General features: G+C 33.7%; 3 protein-coding genes across 3 annotated transcripts; 2 read left to right on the plus strand and 1 right to left on the minus strand.

The window, feature by feature from the left end:
- The first annotated feature begins 5721 nt into the window (after positions 1-5721).
- On the plus strand, positions 5722-9161 carry LOC143558779 (protein APEM9-like). The gene is made up of 6 exons (XM_077047544.1): positions 5722-5892; positions 6227-6391; positions 6522-6599; positions 6685-6964; positions 7587-7897; positions 8738-9161. Exons 1-6 carry the CDS (start codon positions 5774-5776, stop codon positions 8865-8867), a joined length of 1083 nt encoding a protein of 360 aa, XP_076903659.1. The 5' UTR covers positions 5722-5773; the 3' UTR covers positions 8868-9161.
- Positions 9162-10081: 920 nt separating this feature from the next.
- Positions 10082-13003, minus strand: LOC143558780 (pollen receptor-like kinase 4). Its single transcript, XM_077047545.1, has 3 exons — positions 12100-13003; positions 11146-11706; positions 10082-10928 (listed from the first exon to the last, which is right to left on the minus strand). The coding sequence occupies exons 1-3, from the start codon at positions 12755-12757 to the stop codon at positions 10327-10329; spliced, it is 1821 nt and encodes a 606-aa protein (XP_076903660.1). The 5' UTR covers positions 12758-13003; the 3' UTR covers positions 10082-10326.
- A 1125-nt stretch (positions 13004-14128) lies between these two features.
- On the plus strand, positions 14129-24034 carry LOC143558781 (proteasome subunit beta type-6-like). The gene is made up of 8 exons (XM_077047546.1): positions 14129-14242; positions 15910-15986; positions 22319-22374; positions 22465-22537; positions 22655-22766; positions 22899-22972; positions 23571-23645; positions 23783-24034. Exons 1-8 carry the CDS (start codon positions 14143-14145, stop codon positions 23912-23914), a joined length of 699 nt encoding a protein of 232 aa, XP_076903661.1. The 5' UTR covers positions 14129-14142; the 3' UTR covers positions 23915-24034.
- The last annotated feature ends 328 nt before the right edge of the window (positions 24035-24362 follow it).

Raw genomic sequence — 24362 nt, forward strand, 5'->3', positions numbered from 1 at the left:
AAAACCCGACCCCCGATTCATTGTTCGGATTTTGGTTAGTATCAGTTCGCTTATTTACTGAAAATCTCATAACTGGAGTTCTATATGTCCGTTTGGATTGATTCCAGCGGCTATGTTCTCGGTTTCAATTCTAGTTTATTATCACTAAGTTTCAGGTCTGTTTGGATTATCTCAGTCAGAGCATTAAAGTTTGGTTCCTCATTATTCTTATTACTTTCTAATCTCGTTTAAGTGATAAGATGATAAATCATTCCCCTTTTTAGCTTACTGTTTTCAAACATATTTTGGGGACGTATGCATACTTACAATACTTATGTATTATATTAGACACACCAACAAACTGTCATACATTGTGCGTGTATTCAATTAAATGACTCATTGTTACTTGATTACTTTATTCTAGCAATTCGGAGAGGTCCAACATAATCGCATTATAGTATGATCATACGACTGTCATAGTAGCCATAGTTCGTGAGACTTGGTCAACTGACACCTTTATTTTCTCATTGTTTAATTGTTTTGCATTCACAATAATAGTTTTGCTTTTTATTATATTTACTATTGTAACAAATCTGGTGATTTTTTCACTCAACCAGGAGTTGATAAAACTATGTTATTTTCTACGCATATGCAGGTTATCAATTGGTGTGAAGCTAGGAGAAAAGACAACTAGCAAGACCTTAAGAATAAACTAGTAAAAAATTATTTACGTTAATTTATTTTGTTTTGAAATGCTTGGATTAAATTTGGATTGTTTTAGTAGTTTACCCGAATTTGTGTATTGTGATGCAACTTGTTGATTTTAATAAATAGTTAATTAGATATTGTCATATATATATATATATATATTTGGATGAAAGTAACTTGTGAGCTGTGAACATTAGTTCGCACCCCGACATTTCCGTCGTAGCTTGGGGTGTGGCAGATTGGTATCAGAGCCGAAGGTTGTAAGGTAGGTTGTTAGAAATGTCCTAGTAACATGCTTAAGACCCCATACATGCTTACTTGACTGCCTTACATGTATTATGTGTTTACAACTCATTTATTTAATTAATTAATTATTTATTTATTTATTTGTTTATTGTATATCACACATACACACACAAACTCGAGACTATGCCTGATTCTCAAAAGATTTTTTTTAAATAAATTAGTAGATTGTTTTATTTTGGGGAAATTCCCTAAGAACTCCCTTGTTTTTGTTTTTACTCCCACACCTTAAGGCATGAGAGTATGACAGGTTCATGTAGTAACTGGAAGGAGGAGAGTATTGTGAGTTGGATCTTAGCAAAATGGTTCCGAGAACCCAAGGTAAGACGATATGTCTTACCTGGAGGATAACTTGACCACGGTACTCGAGCTTATAGGTCAAAGCGAAACAATTGTCATACAATCGAAACTTTAAGCGGTCAACGTAACTAGTTAAACGGTTACATTCCTTATTTACAAACTGAATTCACGGTGGTTCGTGGCTAAATTCAAAAATTCCAAATATTGTATTTATGTTATTTTAAAAATGTTTAGTTGGGTGAAAAATTCATGTGAAAACCCATGGGCACTCCAACTATCCATTTATTAACCTATTTTGATACATCTATTTATGTTGGAGTCTAATCATATGTGGTGATTCATGGTATGCTCCAACTAATCACATTTAAATTCTTTAAGTCATTATTTATTTGGGTAAGTTAAAATGTCATGTAACGCTCATGGGCCACCAACTCAATTGTCTTGTTAATTCGTTAATTAGTTGGGCCATTTAAAATGGCATTGAACGCTCATGGAAGGGCCAACTCACAAATTGATGTTATGTTATTTAGTTGGGTCAATAAAATGTCATGAAAAGCTCATGGGAAGCATAAGAGTATTCCCAATGTGGTTCTCCATACCCATCTTTATTTCTAAAATTTAGAAAAACATCTAAATAATCAATCCAACTCATTCTCTATCTCCAAACTCCGTCTCTAAATTTTAGTGAAATGATATAGGAAGCCTCCAAATTTAGAGTGTTGCCACAATACTCCATTTCCAACTATCATTCTATAAATATATATTATAAATCAATTTATATTTAAAATGATAATAAGACAAAGTAGTTAGGAGTATGAAAGAAAGAGAAAAAAGAATATAGAGATGGTAATGAAGAATGAGTTGGGGGAGGTTATTAGAAGATGATATATAAATTAAAGAAATTATGTTTTTTAGTTAAATTTTAAAGATGGAGATAGAGAACTCATTGGGAATGCTCTAACTCACAAAGTTATTTTAGTATACTAACAAGTTGGGAAAATAAAATGTCATAGAAGGCTCATGGGAAGCCCAAATCATCAAAGAAAATCCGTTTACTCATTTACTCGATTTCAGTTAAAACAAAATTTTGTGATTTGACTTATTCATTTCAAAATATTTTAATTTTCATGATCCGACACAAATCATTCACTTATAAAGACACGGTTATCACGAGTTATTTAAACAGTTAACACTTTATTATTTAAATGGTTTTCTCATATTCATTTATCATATTTTCAAACTATCAAACACATTTCAACATAATCACATTATAGTAATTCGAAGAGGTCAAACATAATCACATTATAGTATGATTGTACGACTGTCATAGTAGCCATAGTTTGTGAGACTTTGTCAACTGACGCCTTTATTTGCTCATTGTTTGATTGTTTTACATTCACAATAATAGTTTTGCTTTTTATTATATTTACTATTGTAACAAATCTAGTGATTTTCTCACCCAACCATGAGTTGACAAAACTATGTTATTTTCTACGCATATGCAGGTTATCAATTGGTGTGAAGCTAGGAGAAAAGACAACTAGCAAGACCTTAAGAATAAATTATTAAAAAAATTATTTACGTTAATTTATTTTGTTTTGAAATGCTTGGATTAAATTTGGATTGTTTTGGTAGTTTACTCGAACTTGTGTACTGTGATGCAACTTTTTGATTTTAATAAATAATTAATTAGATATTGTCATATATATGTTTGTATGATAGTACCTTGTGAGGTGTGAACCATCAGTTTGCACCCTGACATTTTCGTCGTAGGTTGGGGTGTGATAGTTAAGGCATAGTTCTTACGTTTCTTGGTGAAAGTAGTAAAAGTGTGATGGCATCAAGGAGAGTTTGGGGATCACAACTCAAGATGGAGTCTCGAAATTTCATTGGCGGGCCGGAGATGTTTCTATTGATGGTTCAAGAGGAGTGACCGAATGAGGGACTAGAAAGATTAGTTCATGGGATCAGTTATTGTAGGCGATGAATTGTTACATATGGTTAGGGTAACAGTTGAGGATGATTAGTTGTTAGCATTAATAACTTGGATTTGGGTGAGTGGGTTCGAGATCATAGTGGATATTCATTTGGTGATGCAGGTGGCCAAGCGATGGTAACAGTTGTTTTGATAAGAAGACATCCTTTAGAGCAAAAAAATAATGAGATGGAGGAAATTTTGTGAAAATACATGAGGTTGGTAGCTGCGATTGTTGCGGCGTTAATGGTTTAGAGTTGGTGATGAGGACATATTACGGTGACAGAATTTGTAAATCTTATGAGATGAGGTAAGTTGTGAACATATGAAATTGTTGGTAAACTTAAAAATAGATCGTAAAATCAATCACCAAAATAGCTTATAACTGAGGTTGTAGGTAATTAGTATCCATGAAATACGTGGGATTTTCCTATTTCCACAAAATAGTTAATAATAAAACGAAATAAGTATATTGAATTATCCGTGTTTTCTCATTGAAGTTCAAAAAAATAAATAACGAATATTCACTTAATAGCAAAAATGTAAATGGATTGTGAAATATATAAAATAAAATGAGGGGTTAGAAGTGTATGAACCACCATGACTATTCCAACCGACTAGCGAAGTCATCATAAAAATTTAGAAATCGAAACATTCATAATTCACAAGATAATCGAAATTATATATAATAAAATTGAGGTAGAGCATTGAAATATCCACAAACCACCAATTTTAACTAAATAACGAAATTATATGAAAATGGATTAGCGCGACACCTACGAACCACCGTAGGTTTTCAACAAGAATCATGAAATTGTCATAAAATGAAATGGGTAATCAAGTTATCCATGGGTCACCAGGAATTTAATTAAATAATGGAATATTAATTTAGTAATGACAATTAAAACGGACAATGGAAATTCAAACTGAATAGTGGAAATTATAATGGAAAAATCAATTTAATAATAAGACTTAAATTAAATAGCAGAATTTTAATAATGGAATTTCAACAATAAAGATTTTTAAAAAATCAGAATGGGTTGAGAAAATCTTACAGCGACATCGTGAAAACCAGTTTGAATAAACGAAAACGAGTAGTTGGGATTACTCAACCACACATCTTTAGGAAAATCAAAGAAATGGGTATATAGGAGGAAGTTGAATTTGCTCATGTATCACCATGGATTCCTTTCAAAAAAATAAATGAGTAATTATAATTTATATCAATAACGAAAATCAATATTAAACTTGAATTGTTGAAACATCCATGTATCACCATGGCAAAAAACCGGTCATATAAAACCGAAGTGGACCGTTATTTGGATTATTGTTTAAGGGTTGTTATATTCAAACACAACACCCCATTATGTGTTAGTAACTCTATACGGCTCATATAGGAGCTATATGACTCGTATAACCCTCACATGCCGGACAGATGTACGGAGGGGACAATGTGACAACTTTTTCGGTCTATACGGGTCGTATAGCCCCTATACGAGTTGTATAAGCTTACTATCTCGTATAGACTCACTAATCACATTTGACCTTTATGAGTCGTATAGGGTTTATACAACCCGTATAGATAGAGTCGTATAAGATCTAGCTATACGACCAGTATAACAAGTATAGTTTAAAATCTTAGATAACTCGTATAAGTCGCCAGTACCCGCCGGTACCCTGAAATGCCTAGGGGTGAGCAAAAAACAGTTCGGAACCGTCAGAACTGAGGAACCGGAACCGAACCAGTGCCTTAGAACCGCTGATGAGTGTACCGATTCGGTTCTCGGTTCTCAGAATTTGCATTAAACGGTTCCCGGTTCGGTTCTGGGTAAAGCCGGCGGTTCTAGACTTGGAACCGGAGAACCGGAATATTCAAAACGTTTTAAATAAAGTTACCAATCCTCATTTTTTATAGAGTAACTTATTAGCTGGCATCCATTCAATAATTTTTTAATTCAAATCTTTTTTCTTTTCGTTCAAGAACTAGCAACCATGATCAATTTTGATTTAAGCTATCAAGGTAATTTAATATAAAACGATATGATATTCCATTAATCTATCGTTGCTAATGATTTATTTAACTTCAACACTTAGGTTTTAATAAATAGTATAACAGATGTTCATGTTGTAATCTAAATTAGTTTTACCGTGAAAGAAGACATACAATTGTATAAACTTGTTTTGCAGCTTGCAAAGTTTGCATAACTCATTTGATAAATAAATGATCGAACTGGTTCTAGCCAGAACCGATTACCAAGAACCGGCTTTAGTGGTTCTGGAACCGAACCGGTTTACTATAATAGGTTTCGGTCCAGTTCTATTTTTCACTCATTTTCGGTTTCGATTCCGGTTCGGTTCTCGCAGTTATGAACCGTTGCACACCCTCTAGAAATGCCCATGTTATCTTGTAGGTTATTTGATTAGTATGAAGTAAAATGTTACTTTTAAAAATATAATATCCCATCCAGCAACTGGTTACATTTCATCGTTAACCACCACATCACGTCAATGATGGCGGATGAATTAGGGTTTGAAACCCAGACATCTGTTGTTAATCAACAACCAATTATAGATATAGATGTTGAAATTAATCGATTGATTTGGGAAGAAATTGAGTTAGCTGAAAGGTATATTATTATTTACTTTCCCTAATTCACTCTCATGTTTATTCAAATACACACACATACTTTAGGTTAGATTACATCTTTTGATTAAACCTAATACTTTTCCATACAAATCATAAGTTTGTATATTAGGTTATTATGTTAGGTGCCTTGTTGAAAACTGATAGGAGTTTTAATTTTGGATACAAAATTATGTGAATTGTTTGAAATATTTATTCATATGAGACATTATATTGAATGATAATTCAAGAATAAGTTCTGTTAAACATACAAATTGTAAGTTTATATATTATAATGCCAATAATTTTATGTAAATAGTTCGTCATATGATTCGCAGCTACCTAGTTTGCTCTATGTTTGAAGAAGCGTCGTCATCAGCTTCAAGAGTGCTCAATCGTTTACATGACAAAGATTGCAGTAATGAGGTTGTTGAAGATGAGCTGAATGATATGCTTGAGTCAGCTGGTATGGTGTTCTTGCAGTCCTTTAAGGAACTCGGGAGGTATTTTTTATTGTTTTGAGTTTATACTTTATACAATTCTCAACAAAAAAGTTATCTTGATGTTATAACTTTAGTCTCAGCTGTTAAATACTAACATGTGTATAACAACATTGCTTTCTGTGTTTTACAGGACATTAGAAATAATAAATGAGTTAACGCGTCTGTACGGTTCACTTGTTGCAATCCCGGTTCAAGTTTTTCTTGCTGGGTATGTTATGTGTTTATGATTATGAAAAAAAATAACTAAAATAATAAGCTAAATATTTAACATGATCCGGTATATACTTTTTTAGGGCTTGTTTTCAAATGCAAGAAGACCCCCACGGTGCTCAAAAATCGCTTGAGGGATATTTGAGCAAGTGGGAATACGTGAATGGACAATATTATGTTCAGGAACGTGTAGACACAAATGAGTCTAGCTTGAAAGACGTTAGCAGTCGATTCGTGTTAGGTGTTGATGTGTATATTCAAGTTGTCGAGGCGTATATAACGCTTCAAACGGGTATTTTAAGAGGCACGGATCATGTGATTGCTTGGGTTGAGAAAGCTGCATTACCAGAGCATACACGACAGGTGTGATAAGTTTAAATATATTTTGTCAGAAACCGATTAGGAACCAGTTTGAAACCGGTTTTGAACGTTTGAAAAATTATCTGTTTAGACGGGTTTTTTTTACTGTCTTGCCCCCGTTTGTTAGTATATAAAGGTGTTGGTTTGATAACAACACTCAAAAACGCTCTCTAGTCTTTAAAAACTAAAAACGCTTGCTAATCTCTCAAAGCTAATAAACGCTTGCTAATCTCTCAAAAACACTCAAATGACATCTGAATGCAGTTATAAAATCTATGTTTACTTAATTTTGTAATATTAACATTTTATATTATAAAATCTGTTATGTTCAAACGTCTGTGAGTTATTGAAAAATATAAATTATTTAATTAAATACCTATATTATTTAATTAAAACCGTATTTTCAAACCGGTTTCAAAGCGTCCCTAACCGGTTCCAATAGGTTAAAGTTTTCCACTTCACAAACCGGTTCAAACCCGAACCGGTTTCACATGAACCGGTTTACACTTATTTTTACCAACTAAATTTAATTATATTAGTTGGTCATTTTGCAGAATTTTATGTTCTATTACGATATTTTTATTAATTACAGTTTCTTGATATTTGGTTTTGGTTTCCGTTCTAGGAACTTTTAAGGCGTTTACAATCAATGAACTCTTCCAAGGACACTGGATCTCAAGCGTCCACGTCAGCATTGCTAACAGATGGAAGTGAAACTTCTGTTTCTCTCAAAAAGGAAGGCAGGGGGGATGCTGCTGCAAAAAAAGCAATTTTAAGATATTCGTGTCAAAACGTTTCTACTTTTTGGTGGTTTAGAAAACTTAATTTAAAGATCGGAGGTGTTCGGTTTGCAGTGTCGAATGGAAGCATCGTGCTGACCGCTTTATTGCTTTTCGTATATTATTATATGCGGAGGAAGAAATATACAATAACAAGGTAAAGTTAGTAGCTTTCACAAACTCTCATACATTTAACTAATTAACTTTAGTGGTAAAACGAGCCAGAGCTTGTCTAGGCTCGAGCTTGGCTCATTTTGAGCTGTATTTCGAGAAGTCAAGCTGGGCTCGTTAATAGTTTATCAAGTTGAGCTCGGCTTGTTTAGTTTATATCAATAATTTATATACATTTGTAATTAATTTTTATATATACTTTGGTTCAACATAATATAAATTATCTAGTTATTTTTATTGTAATTTTATACGTAATGACAATGCTTATAAAAATACATTTTTGATATATTAAATAAAAATTGTATATTTAATATATTCAAAATATAATTTAAGTATTAATTTCGCTTAAGCTCAAGAACCAGCTTGAGCTAGATAAGTGAAGCTTGGGCTCGAGCTCGTTTATTAAACAATAAACAAGCTTATTTTTTTTTTTGGCTCAAGCTTGTTTAAGATCGGCTTGATTCGAGTGTCTTGGGCTCGTTTACTACCCTAGTTTTTTTGGTGCGTGTTATAATGGATCAATCGGGCCTGGTTTAGCTGACCCGGAGGCTTTTTCTTCCAAAAACATATTCTTCATATAATTTATGTTCAATATTAGATTTTTTTTAATAGTAAATGCGTACACACGACATGCAAATAACAATCTATTAAGTGGAGTTATAATACAAATTTGTGTTTCAAATACGATAACAAGATTTGAATTATACCAACAATGATTATAAAAATTTTGAACAAAAGGATCTAGAAGGTTTTATGCATATTGACCCGTTTGACTCCCTTCCTTGCTAGCTAATGATGTGTGATGAAAATATATATTTTATTTCAGTATTCTTAAGGGGCAGGCTCAATTTGTGAAGAAAACCGTCATCGATTTGTGGCAACTTGCATTCTCGTATCAAGTAAATCCGTTAGCTGCTGTTGAGACACTCCAAACTCCAAATCGTGTAAGCCGGTGATCATTTAATTTGGCTTAGCCTTGCCTCAGTTGGTCTAAGGTTAATTGACTTGAGTTAATTATGATGTCATGAGATTGATTAGATGAATATCATAATCATACTTTAGTTCAACAATAAAATCTATCTTGCATAAAGATATGTGCCTTGGTGCAGTGTAATGATATTACTAGTTGATTCTTACTGTTAAAAAATAATTTTTGATTGCAGTAAAAATTTTGTATGTTCTCATTGTGGGCAATTCTTTGATCCATTTTGGTAAAAGGTTTACGCGATTTAAAGTGTGTACGAGATAGAATTGATGTCTTTTGACAACAAACAAAATATATAGATTTATAGGCCGTGTTCAGGTTTACAACCTACCTAAAGTTTTATAATGTGGCATGATTTGTTATCCTAATGATAGTTGATGTTAATGTTAGAACAAGTATTAAATTAATGCGACGACAGCAAATAATTAAAATTTTAGTACTAGATACAATAAAAATGTTACTATCGGTCAATAGTTATATATAATTAATTATAACTAGGTAGGCATACCTGGCACATTGTATCGGGCTACTGTATTGGAGTTGTTGGCTTATCAGCCCGTGCGGCAGGATTGCAAGTCAAATTGGATTTGGTTGGTATCGGGTTACGGTACTGGAGCTACCTAAACATAAGTTTGTTATGCTCAAATACAACAAATTAGCATAATAAAAACGGCGTGGGTTGCGGTGGCAAACCTACGTGAATTCGGTTAGCATCGGGATACGGCACCCAGAAGCTAAAGCCAAAAATAAGTTCATCTACGCTCACATACAAACAATTAACATATCTAAAACAAAAACAAAACACGACAAATAAAAAATTGCGCGTTGTGGCTAAGAACCGACGTGAATACAACTTGATTTGACGATGTCAACACTAACTAGGAAAAAATGTTTCAAACAAAATTTTAAATAAAGAACAAAACATAATCGTAAATCAATCGACCTTGATATTCATGTGTGACTTAGGTCTGGAACATCAAAATCAGTATGAATGGTTGATATCCATCTTATGAAGGTTCACTTGGGTATTTATGGTAGTTCTAGTTGTACAAAAAATAATTCGAACATTTAAGTTTGTTTAACTTTGGACATGGAATGGATTTCATTGTATTTGTATCATGTCGTAACGAATTCTACAAATCAAACAACCCTTTCACGTATCATATTTCAAGGAAATCGAACAACCCTCTAGGATTCTACAAATCAAACAAGCCTTTCTGAAATCGCTCACCCTAACGGAGGTAACTCCTTTTGAAAGGCCAAAGAAACAAGAACATAGGAACTAATTAGCCTTTCAATTTGGACCTCGAAACTCCATGGAAGATAGATACCCTTTAGATTCATCAAACATTGCCATCTAAAACCATGGAGGATCACCACACTTAATAGTGATGGATGCACAAACACGACATTTGTTTGATTTAGACGCGTTAATCACTGTCATTGTCGTTAGTACTCTTTTCTCTTACCTCCTCAATTCTATCGACTACTTCTTTAATGTCCCACCTCTTTTCTACGTCTGGTTCGCAACAACTCAACCCTATATACAATAACTTCAACATCTCCCCCTCATTATGCTTTTCGAACCCATCTATTTCTTTATCAAACATGTCAATCGTCACGTCCTCTTTCGTTATGGAGTCTAGGAAGTTTGTTAACTCTAAGTCACCGCCTCTGCTATAGTGGAAAGTGTTTGCAGGGAATCTCCCGGTCATGATCTCTAGAATCAACACCCCTAGACTCCATACATCCGTCTTCTTTGTGATGCGCCCATGGTTCCTGAACTCAGGTGATTTAAAGGCAATCATGACATCTCTTGCGTGTTCTTGGTTGGTTATGGGAACTAGCCCGTAGTCTGTGAGAAGTGAATCAAACTCTTGATTCAATAAAACGTTTGACGACTTTAAGTGACCATGAGGGGTGATTAGACTAGGAAGCTCATTGTAAAGGTGTAAAAGCCCTCTCGCTACACCCTTCACTATTTTTAACCGAGTAGGCCAATCTAACCTTTGCTTTACTTCTGACCGGCTTCCTGAGACATTTTTATAACAATCAACTCGTTAAATTGCAATTTATACGATTATGATTAAGTGCATAACCTTTTCTGTCTATGTATGTCGATTTCAGTATAGAAATCATAAACACTAGCAATTTATAAGTAGTTTCAAAGTAACCTGAATATGTTTTGACGTGTTACCCAACCCACCTAACCGCGACTTCTAATGATCATGTTCAGAAAGCTAGCATACCATGAAGATGAACCGCTAAGCTGATATTTTTGACATAGTCGGCTATAAACAGTTTCTCTTCCTTTCGATAGTAGAATGCAATAAGCGGGACCAAATTCTCGTGTTCCAACTTGCCTAGCTTTTTCATATGCTTGTAAAACTCATCTGTTGTCACATTATTCATTTGACTGTACCTCTTTACAACTAGAATTTTGTGGCGGGTAAGAGTGGTCTTATAACTCGAGCCAAACACCCCGCCTCCTAGGACCACCGCAGACGCCTTCAACAAGTCCGCCAAATCAAAAGTTTCGTCCTCATCTTTCATAAAAGCCAACTTTAGAGACAGATTTGTTTCGGCGTCTATGGTGGCTGCTTTGCCACGACCTTGCTCCATTTGGTCATGGTCGGATGAGGCTCCCTTCTTGTAGGGTATTGAAGATGGTCTAAATAGTTGTAGGATAACAAAAGCCAAGGTAATCGCGGCTAATGCTGCAACAATCACCAGCGCTATCATGACGATGGTGGAGGTGGGGATCTCCACCTTGCATTGTCCGAACGGTGGTCCACAAAGCTCGCCATTACCTACATTTAGGAAACGAAAAGATATCATGATCAACACAATTAAGGAAATTATTTGTAATCATATGTACACCCAAAGGCGTGCATGCAATAAAAAGGGTAAACCTGGTACACGAAGGTCCCACACATGCAGGGTTGGGGTGGCGTGCCAAAATTTGTATGATGTACATATATTTAACCTATATTTATGCAAGATGATCTTTTCATGACTCAAATCCATGACCTTTTTTCAACTTTACCTACTAGTCATAAAACTTGGCATGCGAAGAAAATATTGTTTGCACACGTTTCAAGTAATTATTGACCGCTAGCTTAAAACAACTGACTTTTTATTCTACTATTTCCATCACACAAGTTATTTATAACGGTCATCAATCGAAAAACTGTCGAACACACCTGAAAACTTGCTTTTGGGGAAATTCTGAAGCCGTTTAGGGATGGGACCACGCAGACGATTGTTGGCAAAGTTTACAAACGTCAAATTATCTCTCACAAACGTCGGAATCACACCTTCAAACCGATTATTCTCAAGCATCAAATCTCGAAGCTTAGGTAACGAGGTTAACGAAGCAGGAATTTGGCCTTTGAAATCATTATTAGCCAAGTAAAGCTTCTTGAGCCTCCTCATCCCATAAAATGCATCCATTGGAATCTCTCTAGAAAACTTGTTTGCCGTCAAGAATATACTTCTCAACCTACGTAACCTCTTAAACATAGGAAACTCACCTTCTAAACTATTGTTCTGAAAGCTTATGGTTATCAAAGATGGTAGATTCATTATTATTCTTGTATCAATGTTCCCACCAAGCTCTTTCCCCTCAAGCCGAATGCCAAACACGGTGTCGTTCATGCAAAGGATGCCTTCCCAATTCGGCTCATTGCCCGTGCATGGGGCGGTTGAGGGGTCCCACGTGGTTAACTTTTCGCCATTCCTAAGGGAGTGCTTTAACTCGAGAAGGGTTTCGTTCTCCATGGTCATGTGTATGTGAGGGATCAACGAGACGAAGACGATGAGATGAAGGCGGAAGGTTAGACGGGCTTGAGCCGCCGTCATGACAATGACGGAGGCTGACCCACCGGTACGTGGAGATTTAACGATGGGTGGTTTTGGTGGGCAGAGAAATAATATGATTGAAGATGATCAAATGGGTTCCTGAGGGCATGTACAAAGGACAAGATTTTTTGGAAAGAGAAAGATGAGAGATTTTAGGGAGATTGAAAGAAATAAGATTGTATCAACAAACAAGAGGTATAATTGGATCATGCAAGTATTTTCAACAGAATTATATGGACTACCTTCAATTTTATTAGAATATTATGAATTTATTATTTATTAATATGTTATTTAAGAGTTTCTTATTTATGATACATATATAGGATGTGATTCAATACAAATAAAACTAATTTACTAAACATACAGATAACTAGAGTAATTATAGTTTTCAATTTGAGTAATTATGTTATAAATAGTATTATAGTGTAATAATAATTAGTGTTAACATAATTACTCTACTTATTTGTACACTTTTCACGATAAAAATCATTTGTATTTGATACAAACCTTACATATTTACGGTACTCTAGTATCTTAATTTCAGTGTGCTGAATCCTAGTAACGTTGTTAAAAACTGGACTTGCGGTTGGATAAAAAACAAACCCTTTGAAGATAGGCTCGGTTCGCATGGCTAATAATAGTTGGACCAGCCATGTTTCAAGAAGGGCGACATATGAAACATGAGTTTGGCTGAAATTGGTTTGGGATTGGGTTTGAAGGGTTTTTTTTTTTCTTTTTTTTTCCATCATCATCTAATAGTTGTGTAAATAAGTGTTGGTTTGGGTTTGAGTTCATGAATTTTGAGGATGAATATGTTACAGAGAACTTTATTTTATGTAGGGTTGTAAGTGTGATAAAATACAAAGTTATCTTTTGTGCTTACAATGATTTTGAAAAGAAAAAAAACTTACTTCTTTTCGGATACTAAATTTTAAAAAATTGTTTTCGTAGAAGGGGGAAGGGGGAAGTAAACTAGAAAAGAAAAAGGTCAACTTTTCCACGCCCTTCACCGTTCTCCTAGGCGTGTGATCACCACACAATGCTCCCCCATGATATCCCTTGTAACGTGCGGCTCCCCGCACAACGCGATAAAAGTTGTAAGCGATGTTCGAGGGCGTTATTGCATATCGTTGGCCTTTATGATGGAATAAATCAAAGCATATCTGAGTTCTTGTAAATTGTAATGTAATGTCTAATCATTAAAGGACTAGTTTTGTAAATCAAAAACATGGGTCTTAATAATTCTTTTATCACAAAAGAAAAAAAAAACAATGCCCTTCTTTTTGTGCAAGAAAACTCTATTTCACTATTTATTTTAGTTCTTCCCATAACAATAACAATACTAATAGTTGAATTTCAAATTTTGTGAAGCAATTGATTCATTGATGAATGATATAAACTCACCACACTCAATGGGAACCACTATTATCGGCGTCCCTTACGCCGGCGACGTTATTCTTGGCGCCGATTCTCGCACCAGCACCGGTGCGTACACCTTCTCATTTATCTCTATTGGTGTTAATTGACAAGTTAACAGGTTCAAAATGTGCAACCTCAACCCAACCCAACCTGACCCATATTATTATGTCTCAAAGATTAAGCCTAACCCGTTTAACTTATTTATTAAAAAAAAAGTTTTTAAAAAACGGAAATACAGATATAATTATAAAAATTTTTCTTAAATGCTTAAACGGGGTAAACCAGAACCTAGCCTATTTTTTTTGGGAAAATTCCCAAAATAAACGTTTATGAAAACGTTTTTTTTAGGTTTTAGGTGTTATTTGCAAGAAATTCCCAAAATAGGTATTATAACCAATTAAAACTTGACACGTATCTTTAAACTAACCGTAACGAGCAGATTTACTAACCATTTACTCGTCACTATAAGAGAATGGCAATCAACTTGATTATTTCATTAACTTAGTGATCAATATATACACAAATATAAATCAAAGTTGAAGGAATAAATCCCAAGAAATAAGCCATCATCAAACCTAGTTAAGACTATCTAAATATAAAATAAGAGTTACAATATTTGAATTTGAATAATTTCTTTGGAGGGAGATAATTATCTCTAATAGTCACGACTAAATAAGTTTTATGCCTCGTAATCAACGCCCACGAGTAATCCATAAGTTCTTTAGTCACGACGAGTAGATTGTAAGGTTAAACTAGTCGCAGCGAATTAACTACTATTCCCTCCGTCCCTCTACAGGTGTCATGGTTTGAAAAACACAAAATTTAAGAAAATTTGAATGATTGCACTTTTTCTTAACAAATGACTTTAATGCCCTTGACATATATAAAAAGACAAAATTTAAGAAAGTTGAATGATTGCACTTTTAAGGGTAAATTTGAAAATTATTTAATAAAGTTTGAAAGTGAGCATTTGTAATGGGACAAACTAAAAAGGAAATGTAGACATTTTCAAAGGGACGAATGGAGTAATAAACTACTCGTGTAGGGAATGTAAACCAAGTAAACTAGTCGTCGCGACTAAAGGACTTATGAATTACTCGAGGGCGTTGATTACGAGGCATAAAACTGATTTAGTCGTGACGAGTAAATGATTAGTGAACCTGCTCGTTACGGTTAGTTTAAGGGCACATGACAACTTTTAACTGGTTCTACAAACTGCTCGTGTGTAATCATAAACTACTCGTCACGACTAGTTTATAATACCTATTTTGGGTAATCATAAACTAGTCGTCGCGACTAAAGGACTTATGAATTACTCGAGGGCGTTGATTACGAGGCATAAAACTGATTTAGTCGTGACGAGTAAATGATTAGTGAACCTGCTCGTTACGGTTAGTTTAAGGGCACATGACAACTTTTAACTGGTTCTACAAACTGCTCGTGTGTAATCATAAACTACTCGTCACGACTAGTTTATAATACCTATTTTGGGAATTTATTGCAAATGACACTTAAAACCTTAAAAACGTTTTCATAAACGCTTATTTTGGGAATTTTCCCTATTTTTTTTTCAAATGGGTCGTGTTAGTCAACCCAAAAGTTGTTTCTTTTTCGTGTCAGTTTCGGGTCATGTTTCATGGCATGTAGACACTTGTGGCCGAGCTCTGATTGAATCAAATGACTAATAAATTTTTGAAATTTCGACTCATCTACTGAAATTTGAATTTGTATAGGATTATACGCGGCGAATAGAGATTCGGACAAGATCACTCAGCTGACTGATAATGTTTACCTATGTCGATCTGGATCGGTACAATTCTCCTCTCTCTCAAGTATTATTGATTGTTTGAATCATAAAATAAGTAGTTTTGATGTTTAAACATCCCTTCATTTTTTGTCTTATATACTTATACGGGAACGGATCAAGAGAGAACTCCTATTTAGGGAGAGAACTAAAGAACTCCTAACTTTAGGGTTAGATTTGTAAATTGCCTCTAATAAAAAAAACCAGCATCTCTTCCCTGTCAGACGACTAGTCGGCCTCCATGTGCAATGATATTGACACAAACCATCTTTCTATAGAAATTAACACAACAAATCATGACAACTCGATTGTTCAAGACCCTAATGATCGATTATTTCAGTCGTTTAACATGTCAATAGCAGGTATTTCTATTCGAATATTTTGTTTTCTTTTTTTACCTTAATCAATAAATTGATTGATATCTACTTGTTTCATGTATTAACTTGATAGTTCAATTGATTACTCGCAATTTACGACATGATTAGTAGATAATTGATTGTTAATTATGAGTTTGTTTGGAATTAGTATGACATGACACTCAATTTGACCTAATTTTTGGATAAGTTTTATGATGTGTAATACATGTATTACATATGTGCAATACTTACATTACACACATGTATTAATAAATGGATTTAATAGATGAATTAGGTAAATGGACAAGATGTGTAATACATGTATTACGTACGTGCAATACAGAGTATTACACATGTGTAGTATTTACTTATATAGTAGGGGGTTCATTTGTTTCTTGCTATGTTGAAGTATATGTTAAATTTGGGTCTTGATTCTTCTTATTTAATTGATTAGTGCAATACGGGGTTTCAATTTTTGTGGTTAATCGATCAACGTACGTTAATCAATTGTTTGATTAAGAATGCCCTCCAACTGTTTGATGAAATGTCTCAATGAAAATTAGTTGAAAATCAACGAAGTAAAGATATGATTAATGATGATCTTAAACGAAAATTGCTGCAAATTTGAACTTTGATTCTTCCTCGGTTTTTTTAGCTATGATTTGATTTTTAAATAAGTATGACAGTGATCAACTCATATTTTTAAGGGGATAAAGCTTAAAGGAAAGGAACGAGATTAGCATGCCCACAAATATGGTAACAACATAAATGTTTTTTATACATTTGACTACAAATTTATACGGGACCTGAAAAACTCGGGAAACCGTTGTCCTAGCCCAATACCCGCCTCAAAACCAACATATAAGGGAAACATTACATGACCAAGAACAAAATGTAATATTGCAGATTTGGGTTTTGGCATGGTTTGGAGTATTGGGTTTTTATGTCCAGCACTAATTATTGTCGCCCCTATTATTAATATTACATATATGTATTAAGTATTACCGATGTGACATAACAAGTATTACACACGTGTAATACCGACTATTACATATATTTGTAATTGCTAATATTACATATACGTAATCATAATAAAAATTAGGATATGCAGTTTATTGACTATTCAAACTTTGTGTTATGCAGTTTGGAGCTGATTTAGATCATACAGTTGATATGTGGTTTGTTGGTTGAGCTTTATACGAGTAAAGTTTTGTTCCCACGTACACGAAATTACCATCACCATCTTCCCTTTAGGCGACCCACTACACAACATTGCAAAGTCTACACCATCAAGTAATGAGAGTACACATAAATCAGGCGTTGATGCATGCATATTAACTTGATGTAATGAGCAAGAAATATATGAGGATTAAATTATTTTGTTTAAATATTTATACAAGGAAGATACACTGGGTTGTGAATGTTTTGGTCATTATTGTGGTATTAACATACTTAGTTTTGAATACAATATGTTAGTAATGGTTCCAAAATTATTTGTCTGATATAGGAGTGTGCAACATGTACGATTTGGATCGGAATCGGACCATCTACAAACGGGTCGGTCTGGGTTTGAAACGGGTCTAAGGGACGAGTTGGTGGGTATGTTATAGACCACCAATCTGTAGCTAGTTGATTTTCAAAACCACGTCTTAAACGGGATTTGTTGAACCACTTTACACCATAACTGGTTTTTTGACAAACTATTTTTAGTGTGTTTTTTATGCATATATATGGTTTGTTTTGTGTACTCAATAGAAAGTTGTATCATGTATTTCCAAGTATTGTTTATTAGTTGTGAGAACCCATCAGCTACATATCCAAAAGTAGTACACCTGATCACAAAATTCCCATACTTTGACACGGTTGATGGTTGACTAACAATAGTATAGGTTATGTGTATGAATGTTGAATGGTTTGCATTAAATGGACCGCCAACCTGCTGCTACCATTCAAACTAGATGAATTAATGGTTTGCGTGATAAATTTGTGGAACCAGTTTATATGCAAACTGTCTCTCAATATGAATGTGAATATATGCAGTACCAGTAAGAGTTTTATAAGTTCGAGGGTTCACGATCCAGCCCGGACTGTTTCCCGCTTAAATTGATCTAAACCAGAACCCGACCGCATATGGAATGTAGGTTTGTTAAACGGATTTGGTTGGTTAGGTACACGGGTTTGGCGTGTGGGACACGTGTAATGCTCACATCTGCTAAACTTTAAATGAGATAAACTAAATATTATAAAGTACAAAGATACAATGCTTAGAAAATATAAGTTAAATATACATTGCGCATATGTAATACATATATAATGTTGTCATGAGGCTTTATAGTCCTCTTTCTGTTTTATTAACTGCTATTATTATTATTCAACAACGGTTTTCTTTTTGTTGGTCACTTCCTTGATGTCATATCTCCATCACCTGGTTACACATAAACTAAATAAATAGTTAGTGTTTATATGTAATACAATAGTACTGCAAATATGTAATATAGTAGTACTAGTGTAATACGTATGTGTAATACAACAATACTACATATATGTAATACACAGTTAATACAAACATATAATAGTACTTTAAAAATTATATGTAATGGAAATATTATATATATGCAGTATACCTAAACAAATGTCGCATTAACAATATTATCATAATTTCCAGATACGGTGCGTATATGAATTACTAATTAATATGTGTGGCTACATTGACATTGTTAAGTTAAATCATGCATATTACACATATGCAATAAACTAAACATATACAATTACACCATCATTATCACTTCAAACACTACATATATGAAATACAACTAAAATATGCATTAAAGACATCATTTATGTACTACATAAATGTTATACATCAACACTTCATATGTGCAGCATATATGTAATACATCAGTATTGCAATGTAATAGTCTAAAACAATATACAAATATTTTAGCAAAATGTAGCTGCATTATCTATGAAGAAAAGTTAACACGACAGTGGATTATGACTCAAGTACCAATTATCAAATTTACTAAGTTCTAAACAAAATTTATGCGAAAATAATCAAGCAAGCATGTGATTACCAAAACGAGTTCATTTAGACATTTCATCGAACGGTTGGAGGGCATACCGAAACGAATGATAATTTAAGCCTATATCGATCAACTAAGCCCAAAAAAAACAAAACAAAACAAGTTTATTTACACATATGCATACTCAACATGTACAGTTACATTAACATTACTATGTCTAACACTACATATATGCAATATAACTAAAAATATGTAGTAAGAACATATACTATTGAGCATGATATTGGTGTAATACGACTAATCGTTGTTGATAATGCATTGAATTGACTAAAACGATCTGTTACCTGATATCTTTCTTCTGATTTATGCTTGATTACACATTAGATTGAACCAACTAAAACCTAATACACAGAAAAAAAACAAAAAATAGATATTATCGAACATGATATTGGTGTAATATGACTAATCGATGTTCATAACGAGTAAAACTGACTAATATGATCGGTTACCTGATTTTTCTTTTGATTTATGTTGGATTTTGTATCTGATTGAAACAACTAATACCCTAAACATCGAAAACACAAAAAGTATAGGCTATCGAGCATTATATTGGTGTAATACGACTAATTGATGATGATAATACCATTAATACGTAATGCGATCAGTTACCTGATATTAATATTCAGATTTATGATTAAGTTTGCATCAGATTGAACCAATTAACACCTTAGCTGAAGGAGACCAGCAATGTGAAGAGATGTGGGCTTGTGTTTTGGGCAGAGCACATACAATTGAGAAAGAGAGAGACATATTTGTAATAAATAAAAAAGAAATCAATGGTGGGATCAAGAGAATATGTATTACTAATTTATTACACGCGTGCATTGTTAATATGATTAGAAAATATGTATTTACCTGGATTGACATCTTCGTCGCCTATTGTCCTCCCCTGTTTCATGCCCAACTTCCTTTCTTGCCCACATATTTTCTTGCCTGTTGATTCAATAAAATAGTTATGTTATTATGTTTGCTCTCGTATACAATACGTGTACTACATGTGTAGTGCACATATGAATTATTTTGTTTCGTTCATTTTGCCTTTCTTTGTAAGTTTTGAAACTGTCATCTTTTTCAGAGATAAATCACGAAAAACAGAGTATCATATGTTTGCTTCAATTATGTGTAATATACCAATGACTCATGTAATACATATGTGCAATCCCATGTATACGATCTATTATCAACATATTGTTACTCGATTTTCAGAGATAAAGCACGAAAAACAGAGTATAATGCGTATGTGGAGTGGTATACACAAAATAATGCTTGATTCACAACCAAAAACGCACAATAATATCATATGTTTGCTTCGATTATGTGTGATATACTAATGACTCATGTAATACATATGTGCAACCACACGTATACGAGCTATTAACAACATATTGGTACTCAATTTTCAAAGAGAGAGCATGAAAAACAGAGTATAATGCGTATGTGTAGTGGTATACACAAAATAATCTTTGATTCACAATAAAAAACGCACAATAATATCATATGTTTCCTTCGATTATGTGTAATATACTGATTATTCATGTAATACATATGTGCAGTCACACTTATACGAGCTATTAACAACATATTGTTACTCGATTTTCAGAGATAAAACACGAAAAACAGAGAAAAATGCGTATGTGTAGTGGTATACACAAAATAATATTTGATTTACAACCAAAACGCACAATAATATCATATGTTTTCTTCGATTATGTGTAATATACTATTGACTCATGTAACATATATGTGCAATTACACGTATAGCTGATTTTGAGATATAAAGCATGAAAAACAGAGAATCGGCTATCGAATGATTACCTTGTAGTTCTTCGGCTTCGATTATGTGTTCTTCTCGTTTAATCGGCTGGTTTTAATCGATTTCGTCTGGTTTGAAGAAACCCTAGGTTGGGATGAACGATGGATCTGATAGATCTGTGTGAGATCTGGTGTGAGATCTGGAGAGAGAGAGGAGAGATAGAAAGCGATGGTTTTGAGCGGGTTTTTGTTATATTTTGTTAATTCCTTAATTGCCCTTTCCTGATAAAAACGGGTTTTGTTATCAATCCTCTTTTATTTTCAATTTTGATTAGGTGAAATCAATTGAAATAATAGAGTTCTCTAGTTCTCTCATTTAGAAGAGTTCTCTCTAGATCCCACCCCATACTTATACTAGCTATATATACAGATAAATTGTATAATAATGTATTTGTGTTGTTCAGTTAACATGTTTATGTAATTTAATTTTTTTTTATAGTCATATGGTTTCTAATTTAAGATTTTAGTCAAATATAGAGAATAGAGATTAGAGCAATCTTTTGGCCTTTTTTTATATTTTGTGTGTATCTTAAGTCCGGTTCAACAGTCCGAACCGGGCTAGTGTCTGGTTCGAATTGGACAGGTTGAACCAGTAGAGTGCCTGGTTTGAGTCGGACAAGTTGAGCCAGTAGAGTGTCTGGTTCGAGTCGGACAAGTTGAGCCAGTAGAGTGTCCGGTTTGATGATCTGTCCGAATTTATAAACATTTGTGTTATGCAGTTCAAAATATATAATAAATGGCAATGTGAAGTTGCTATAATTTGAACTTATTGAAGATATAGAACTTTTAACAAATGTACCAAGTATTTGATATTTCATATGTCAATTCGGTCTTTCTGTTTGGTTTAAGACTGTGTTTCGTGTAATGAGAATCGTAATGTATATTTTCTTAACCATAGGACATCATAAATTGGTATATACCGGATACCTGTTGGGAAACCCGCGAACCTAACCTGTAATTAGTAACGGGTACCTGACGTATATGGGACTGGGATCACTTGCTGATGATTAAAAGATGTAATTTTGTAATGTAGTTCTTTTTAATTAAGATATCAACAATGAAATCCTTTTATATTGTTGCATTTCAGGCTGCGGATTCACAAATTGTTTCCGATTACGTACGCCACTTTCTTCATCAGCACATGTAAGGAACCTCGTGCATTTGTGTTAATAGTATATACGTATTATAATTGTTGGATTCGTATACGTAAAAAATATTTGTTGTGGGATACAGGATGCAACTTGGCCAGCCTGCAACCGTTAAGGTCGCTGCAAATCTTATCAGATTATTATCATACAGCAACAAGGTTTGTGTACACTTTATTAGACACTTGTTATCGTATGTTTATTAACATTTGCTTATTTGTTAAGTTATTTTACATATTAGAACTTACGTCTTAATGGTATTAATAATAATTTTGCAGAATATGTTACAAACCGGGTTGATTGTCGGTGGATGGGACAAATATGAAGGTGGTAAAATATATGGAATCCCTCTTGGTGGAACAATTGTAGAACAACCTTTTGCAATTGGAGGTGTGTTTTTAATATGATCATAAAAGTCATATTTCTTGATTTTGACTTTGTTGACCGACTTATTTGACCTTCATGTTTATTCTTAGTCACACCTGTTTAAAAATATCCTTGATTTCTGTACGATTTATGCAGGATCCGGCTCTACGTATTTCTATGGTTTCTTTGATCAAGAATGGAAAGATGGGATGACAAAAGATGAAGCAGAGGTCCATATTATACATACTTTTGTGCATATATTTATGAGTTTAGTTGCATTGCATTAGGGGTGCAAACTAGTCAAGCCGCACGTGAGCCAGCTCGTTAAAAGCTCAAATCAAGCTGAGCTCAAACAAGCACGAGCCTTAAAATAAGTTTGTTTAACAAATGAGCCTGGGCTCGAGCTTCACTTTTGGAGCTTGAGCTGGTTCATGAGCCTAAAGCGAGCCTATTACTATAATAATTGTATTCAATATATATTGCTATAGTTATTATTATATATAAAATTATGATAAAATTACTAAATATTATATATTAGGTTACATATATAAAATAGTTCAAATGTGTATAAATTAATTAATAAATATAAAAAGCTGATATCGAGATTGAAAAAACTACACTGAGCCGAGCTCAAGCTTAGGCGAGTTCAGGTTCAGGCTCGGCTCCTTTAGTTCCCTACATGGCATGGTGTAAGGATCTAAATATCAGATTTTGATAGCTGCTAATATGGATGATTGTTACATAAATGCATATTCTAAAATTTATGAAAATCACAATATCCGTTAATCACTTAAGTAGAGTTTATATTTTCTAATTTTGTTATTGCAGAAATTGGTGGTGAAGGCTGTTTCTCTTGCGATTGCTCGAGATGGTGCTAGTGGTGGAGTTGTCCGTACAGTAATTGTAAGTATTTACATATTAATTAAATTACAATCATCCTCAAATAGATTTTCAATCTTTTTAAACCTTCAAAAGATTATTATTATTTTAGAAAAAAGTTGTGTATAATGATGTTATTATCGAAAATGTGTTTGTTGTAGATAAATTCAGAGGATGTGACTCGAAACTTTTACCCGGGTGACACGCTTCCACTGTGGCACGAAGAGCTTGCACCACAGAATTCGCTCCTGGATATACTTTCGTCTGCAAGTCCGGAACCAATGGTTAGTTGAGTCTGAAGTGAATTTATTAAACATCTGGATGTTAATTCAAATCTTATAAGTGTATGTCAATGTTTCTTGTTTGATTTATACATGGTTTATCAACACTTCTGTTGCCTTTTCAATAAAATTTGTAAAGATTCAATGTGAGATTACCAAAACTAAAATTATGAACAAAGTTATTTTAGATAAATATGATTTAGGGCATTGTAAGGATTACCCGACAACTTTTGTACTGGTGCGACCGAAGATACAACCCTTTTCATAGGTAGATGCCGCATGCATACATTTTGGCCATTACATGAATCCATCAATCGTGTGTATAGCCTATGTATCTGATTGTATACATCTATACGTAGTACAAACATCGTAACATATGTATGCCTGTACCTCTATACAGACATACTGTATGTAACGTACAATGCCCTATACGGGTGTACACCCTAACAAACAATACATT

This window comes from Bidens hawaiensis, unplaced genomic scaffold, assembly GCF_021521415.1.
Source record: "Bidens hawaiensis isolate Kalapana, Puna unplaced genomic scaffold, B.hawaiensis_p1.1 tig00019656_1, whole genome shotgun sequence".
Classification (NCBI taxonomy): domain Eukaryota; kingdom Viridiplantae; phylum Streptophyta; class Magnoliopsida; order Asterales; family Asteraceae; genus Bidens; species Bidens hawaiensis.